We start from the raw sequence: 7673 nt of genomic DNA on the forward strand, positions 1-7673 counted from the left end.
TAGATTGACTTCGTCTCAGCTATATGCTTCGTATAAGTAGGCACAAGACAAGAGCAATGTGTTTCAATTCTTTGCTGCCCTTGCATTAACAAGTTGCCACTGGTTTTGTATAGTGTTTCAATCTCCTTCAGAACTAAAGAAATAAAAGTGCTACCTGTATTGATTTCACAATAGCCTGATCAGAGCACACGCACACAAATCTAATGGCTACTTATGATCTTTGCAAACGAACCTTTTCTTCTTTTTTTTTAACTAAATGTGCAATTTTATTATACAAAATTTCTATACACACATCATTTTTAATTAGTCCACTATGATAAACAATATAATAATTATTCCCTACCTATAAAATGCTACCAATGGTATACAGCTCAAATGGCCTCTGACAAGTCCTAACCATCACGTAAAAACCCAGATATTGGATCTTGCAAAACTTATCAACGACAGGAGAAGGGACAACGGGAAACAATAGGCGCCTAAACCAGAAAGTCTGGGATAGAAACGTGACCTTCGTATATCGAAGGCAGTGGCAGGAGGGACTCGTTGGCCATGGCTAGGAGAAAGAAAACAGAATTCAAACCTCCGCTGACTATACCCGAACATGGGAAAGGCTTCAGAAGTCAACCCTAAGGAAAAATGAGGGACCGGTAACCCTTATACAGTTTCCAGCTCACAGTGCTACACCAGGGCAAAACCTGCGACACTTTCCAACCTGTATCGGTACTTGTGGACACATCCGTGTAGGAGGGGAACTGCTGAGGGCGACGTCGTTCTGACTAAAGATAATGCTTAGAGGCTTTTCTCTCATTTCTATGAGAAGATCCAAACAGTAGCTTGGGTGGGGAAGGGGTTGTCCGAATTTGAAAATCCCCCCCCCCCCCAAAGGCGTGCCCGACATTTGTTTTGACATTAACTAGTACGACATTATCTCATGTCATGATGTCAAAATGCAGGGGCCCCTAAAGAGGTCCCGGGCCCCCGTATCTCTAGCTACGCCTCTGGATCCAAAGTTACTTCACGACAGAAGAAGAACCAGTTCTGAATTTACCTACAGACAAAATAAGCTATAGCTTAGGGCCGCCACTTGTTTGGGGACCCGTCAATATAGTTCCGGGGATATTTTCAATTATTTTGAAGAAATAACAAATCTATGTTGATTACAAGGGACCCCATATCTCATATAGCTTAGGGCCGTATCAAACCTAAATCAGGTCTTAGGAAGATTATAATAAATAGTTATACTACTGTATGAAGATTAAGGCTTATTTGAACAAGAAAAGTAACTAGTTTTGTCTTCTATGTATGTGTGAAATTTAGTAATTTTTTTTAAAAGTTAAACGTGTTTAAAAGTTAGCCTATATATTATTGTTCTAATGGCTAATGGTTTTCCAGACAATGCTATTTTACTTTAAATATACATAGGGAATAGATATGCATTCAAATATTTGTTAAAACGTTATTGACAATGCAGTTCGTGTTGATTCTCAATTCTGGCAATAAAGAACTCATTTTTACTGTGTTGAACGTAATATGAAAGTAGAAATCCGCAGGAGCCACCCTCGATCTTACATAGTCTGACGAGATGTTAATTAGTTATTATTTGGCTTGTTTATTTATGTCTAGGGGAAATTTTATTACTTAATCCCGCTCACATATAAGATTTTTTACAGGCACACCGCAACTAACAGTAAGAACAGACCAATATTATACGTTTATAAATAAAATAATTTAATAAATGAAAGTTTACAAAAGATAAATGATCAATAAAATTATAATTAAGAAGTGAAATGAAGGTGCTAATATCTAATATAACTGCTCATCATGGATTGCTAATTATTGAGTGATTGGAGGAGAAGAATGTTCCTATGTCTGGCTACTTATTTTTCTTAGCTGCTAGCCCGTGGGTCGTCTTCTGGCGGTCGTAGGACTGGCACTCAGAAGGATGAGTCATCCGGCTCTGTCTTAGGACGTCGGCTCGGGATATTCTCTATGCTGTAGGCAAGCTGGCTCTAGGGTGAGGCCGCTGCCTGTTTAGCAGTAGAGAGGGTTGGTGCTGCAGACTAAGTTTGTAGTAGAACGATCTCTCGGCTGTGATCTCTAGCTCGTAGAGAGCCGTGCTAACTCAACACCAGTTTATCTTCTGCAGCGAAGGTTGCTCTAATCAGTCGGCATTAGGCAATAGCTATTGGGCAGTGGACAGTTTGGGCCGGGTACTTGGCAAATGATACTGGGCAGTATAAGGCACTATGGACACTGGGCAATATGTTAAGGCCAAGGACAGTAGGCAATGCCTTCTTGCTAACAGGTATATAATTGGGGGGGGGGGGGGGGGTATCTGGCGTGGTCTGCTCCGGTTACAGCTTTGGGTGGAGATCTGGTAGTTATAGCAATCGGGTGTAGCAATCGTGTGTAGCAACCAGGGGTAGCAACCAGGCTGGGGATAAGACAGACAATTAGGAACCTCCTAAAGGCATTGAGCAGGGATTCCCATATGCCTTGCAATCATTCAGATGCAGGCATTGGTATCAATCCCAATAGGGCATTTAAGACACAGTTATAAAATCTTAAAGCATGCGTATAACTAAATAGCAAACAAAATACAAGTAAGATAACCACAGTAAATGGGTTATCATACAATGTAGGATGATATTAGTCAAGATTCATCCATTGAATGAGATTACGTCGATAAGTAATCAGTTATAGTAAAATGGGGAATGAGTATATTATATACTAAAGGATAAGGTGAAAATAAAATACTAGGAATCGAGATACAATGATAAGGGTTTGATATAATTAATCAAAATTAAACTCATCCAAGGAACTATAAGTTCACAAGCGTGTGAGACATAATAATATGTATGAGGGACATAATAGAAATGTGAAATGATTAATTTCATATGGGCTCTGAGTTTAGAGCACTGTGATCTAAGTTCTTAGACAGTACTTAGATTCACGAAAGGTTATTGTTTACATCAATCACTAAAATACAGGAATGGATGAAACATAACAAATCAAATATAATAACTATGGTTTCAAAGGTAGACAACCATAGCGGCATTAATAATACTATATGAAGATATGGCATCGACATAAAATAGTACAATGTACATACATAATAAAGTCATAATGTAATGACGGGGAACGTGGTTGTGTAGGCTTCTACTAATGTGTACTCACACATTCCTATAAGATAAAATAAGTATAGTAAAATGTTTACACTCACCCGTTTGTCCCTAATGAAACCTCACAAAATAAACCTCCTAACAGAAGAGACTATGAATCCTAGCGGGCCTAACTTAGAATGCACTGGTCTCTCTCTATATATAGATGGGACTTTTCGTTTAACGGGTGGGGAAGAAAGCTAGATGATTTTCTCACATGTATCTATGTACTGGACACGTCAGGCGTCAGGTCAGATTTATGGTCAATATTCGTTGCCTACCGTGAGAGCAAGAAAATTAAGCGAATATGTATCTGTCCAGCCCGAGTGCAACGCTATTCTTAGAGCGGTGCGTATCCTGCGGAGGGGGGAGGGGGGAATAGGTGTGAAAAGTTATTAGGGCGCTGCGTGTAGCGCTGGTGCCGCGACCATTGTGTACTGGTCATCTGTACAGCGGTCAAAAATTACTAGTTAGCCCTAGAGAAGCTAGTTAATGTTTTACGTCGATATTCGTCCCGTGAGAAACAGTGCGAGGGGAGATAAATTCTATAAGAATTTAGTTATGGGTGGACATGAAAATAATTGTTTTAGTTAAAAATTAAAGTTTCTCGCGATTTGCTGGGAAAAACTCAAATGAACTTTTGCATGCAAGTTTCGTATCGTCACACATAGTATTATTATATTTATACTGAACAATGTGATGATTATAACTAAGTTGACTTACCTGCATGAAAATAAATATTTCATTGTCTATGCTCAGTTTTGACAAGGTCTTACTACAGTCTTGCAGACATTTCATCAATGACTGTCCTTCCGATTGATTAGTCTTAGGGGCGGGTGAGGGAAAAAAAAAGGCATATTTAGCTGACAATGAACATTATGGAACACAATAAAACTTTATAAACTTTCAATGCAACTTTATTTTTTTTAAATAAGTTTGCTTACTTCTGTATTTTCTGTTACCGCGATTGGTTTCCCTTGCCTGTTATATACAATCACTTTGTCAACTTTATTTGCAGTCAGCTGGAGATGAGCTATTAGTTCTGGATAAGACATTGTAGTCAGTTTCTGTAGTACATTAACATTTTTAAAACTGCATGTCGCTTCTGCAAAATATTTTGAAAGTGAATAGGCAGGCAAAGAAACTCAAAGGTTATGCTTGCTAAACAAGCTGAATGACCTAGTCATGCCCAGGATCTAATTAGCTTTCAAAACAAACCAGCATGATCCACATAGAAAATGAGATTGTGCTCTTTTTCGGATGAGAATCTTTACATGACTGTAAGCGTTTACGTAGTAGATCTATGAGACAGTTTTGTTTATTACTATGATCTCAATAGGTTCCGCAAGGTTGTTAACGCCGGAAGTGGTAATGGTCTTAAGCCCATCATTACTTATAAAGTGCTTCCAATGGCATGCGTCTCAAATAGCCTCTGACAACCAGTCCAACTCCTGGCCTTCACGTGTGTTTCAGTTACTGAGCCTGGCGGAACCGTTACCACAGACAGGAGAAGGGGCAAAGGCGAGCAACTGGCGCCTTAACAAGTAAGCTTCGGGCAGGAGGGGCTCGTTAGCCTTGGTTGGCTACCCATCTAGGAGAAGGAAAACTCTGAATCCAAACCTCCACTGCCATAAGGCTATACCCAAACATGGGAAAGGCTTCGGGAAACAACCCTGAGGAAAAATCAGGAGCTGGTGACCCTTAGGCAGACTGTGGCACACCGTGCTACAGCCTAGCAGATCCTGCGGCGCTACTGATCCCAAACTGTATTGGATATTCCGTTCCTTTGGTCACATCAGCTGGGCGGAGAGGGGGGAACTGCTGTGTGGGCGACATCGTTCCGACCATAAACAATGCCCAGGCTTTCATCTCGCTTGCTATCTGTGTCTCTCCAAAATAGGGCTCCACAGCCACATGAGGAAGTGTGCTCTGAGATGAACCCTAGTCGTTCTACGACTGAAGGAGGCCAATGAATGAAAGATCTCAACTTTTAGCCCGAATTCAGACTACTTTGTTGGAAAAAATATTCAAGTTTCAATAATAAATTTCATAGTCTTAGAAAAAAAGGGGGGAGAGTGCTAAAAGAACAGCCCTACCCACCAGTGGCGTCACTAAGGGTGTGGACCGCACCGGGTGACACCCACTAGGGGGTGACACCCACTAGGGGGTGACACCCAAGCGAAAAAAAATTGCACTTTTGCAAAAGCTGACTACTTTAAAAAAATAAGTGACTGATAAATACTAAAACATTTTAATTCACGTTTAATAACTTAATCTAGATCTATATATTGTCTTTTTTTTTGTTTGGTACAAAATAGTACAGAGATTGAAAACGTTACATGGTTAAAAAGCAAAGGACGCGATCTTTTTTTCTACCAGTCACTAGTCTTCATTAATTCAGAACAGTGAATAGTAGATTTGATATTTTGTTAGAAGAATTGCAGGGTATTACTCTGAATGAAACCTTTAAAGCTTAGAATACAAGAAAAAGCTCTTGGCGTCTATCCCGATAGAGAAGCTTTCAGCGCTCCCCCTTACCGCTAACATAACTTTTTGGAGGTGGTTCTACGTGGGCGTCACAAGTACAAGTTTGAGTAACACTTGTATAATGTTAAACAGTTTCTGTAAAGTATAGTTGTTGTTTTTTTAAGTCTAATAAAGAAAACATGTTAATGTTGAGTCTTTTTCTAATTTTAGTAATCTTACATTGTAATACATGTAAAAAACTATTAACAAAATTACATAAACAATGACATTTTAAGATAGATATGACACTCATTCTACATTGTGTCTAGCAGTCTACACTGGATGACTGAAGGTGGTTAGCTCACTGTGTTAGGATTCAACGAAAAGGTCTAACTAACGACAGGGGGAAGGGGAATCAGATCGCACCGGATGACACCGACCTTAATGACGCCACTGCTACCCACTAATAGTAGGTTATGTTTGTTGTTCTTCCTGATTGTTCAATCTTCACACTAGCCTACATAAAGCAAACTTTTCTTCAGTGTCCCAGATCTTCTCATGTTTAACTTGACCTACACATCGGAGATGTTGCTGAACCCGTTCCTTCCATACTCTGCCAAAAACGAAATGTTAACCATGGGTTACCCCCTCATGAGGTTTAGAATATCGATTAGTGGCATCGCAAGTGTCTGGATCTCTTTGAAATACTGTCCACTCGAATGGAATGCGTTTCCTAATCAATTTACGTCAACGGTGATTAGCCTATGTCTACTAAAACAAAACAGATAAGCACAAACACATACAGAATTCTTACCTTGTGAATATCTAGCAATAGAGCACGGGGCAGGCTACACTAGGAATGTTAGAGAAATAACTGTTCTCTGAGTTACCTCCTCACAACCCATGTGTTTTTCAACCTCCTTCCAAACTGCGAGGTTGCCGAGGAAACACGAATGACCTATAAATAGTTTTGTACAGTGATGTCAGCAGGTCTCATACATAAAAATAGAGGTATGTGGCAATATTTTTTTTCACGTATCTTGATCAGATATACAATGTGTGCATTGCAATCAGGCGGCCAAATTTTGGGGGGCGGCCAATGCGTTATTTAATAAAACAAATATAAATAAATAAAAATAAATAGTTAGGCCTATAGGGGCCTACATAACCGCGGCGAATGGTCTCTGTACTAAAGAATTTTAAATTTATTTGTTCTGTTGTTATAATATTATATATAAAATGGAATCATCATCACTATCACAAAATTGTTACAGCAGCCTAAATTATTTATTTTTTATCAGCAAAGGAAATGCTGAAAAGTATTTTGTCGGTAAAAACAAACTGCAATGCAGAATGCACTTTCCACCGGTTGAGTAGATCAGCCTATTTAAATTGACTAGACCTTTAGTCGTTCTTAGAGGCGCATAGAAGCACTACTTACCATTTGACAGCTGAGCTGGATCAGACATTTATCCCGTATGAGGGATGACCGCATGTCCTCAGGCCCTCACTGGCATAAAGGAAAGAAGTTAGCAGCAGATGTCCCTTGAAAGCGACAACTGAAGAACTCTCACGAAGGTCAAGAGCATACATATAGGCCCTAATACCAAATAAAAAGCTTTTGCCATATAGTTGTGCAGACGACCAAAATAAAACTTAGACCCTACATAGACCCAGGCAAACAACGGCTTTGCGCGCTGGACTGTCGTTCAGATTTATCAATGGTCCCGGGTTCAAACCCAACCCGCTCCCATCCCCCGTCGTCCTGCGGGAGGTTTGGACTAGGAAGTAATTATCTTCAACTCTGAAGGAACATCCGAAACATGTGAAACATTTTACAACAAATGTAGGTTGCAACTTGATTTGCGTATTTACCTAAAATACAGCAATCATTCGTAATCGTTGGAATCAAAGAGACAATGCCTTATTATTTTGTTAATGACCCTAAAAACAAATGGTAAATTTTCTTTTTCTATCTCATAGGCCTTCTTGAATCTTGATACAACAATAAATGCATTAAATGAAAGATTCGAGATACATAGTCTA

The 7673-nt window shown here is 39.5% G+C and overlaps 1 protein-coding gene across 1 annotated transcript in view; it reads right to left on the reverse strand.

Moving 5' to 3' along the window:
- LOC106078899 (peroxiredoxin-like 2C) overlaps window positions 1–6600 on the reverse strand; it is a 35201-nt gene extending 28601 nt beyond the window's left edge. Inside the window, exons 1-3 of the mRNA XM_056030669.1 lie at window positions 6442–6600; window positions 4106–4266; window positions 3885–3986 (exon numbers count right to left, since the gene is read on the reverse strand). Coding sequence (XP_055886644.1) covers window positions 3885–3986; window positions 4106–4216 — 213 coding nt within the window. The 5' untranslated portion in view covers window positions 4217–4266; window positions 6442–6600. The remainder of the gene's footprint in view (window positions 1–3884; window positions 3987–4105; window positions 4267–6441) is intronic.
- Between the last annotated feature and the right edge of the window lie 1073 nt (window positions 6601–7673).

This window comes from Biomphalaria glabrata, chromosome 5 (assembly GCF_947242115.1).
Source record: "Biomphalaria glabrata chromosome 5, xgBioGlab47.1, whole genome shotgun sequence".
Taxonomy (NCBI): Eukaryota; Metazoa; Mollusca; class Gastropoda; family Planorbidae; genus Biomphalaria; species Biomphalaria glabrata.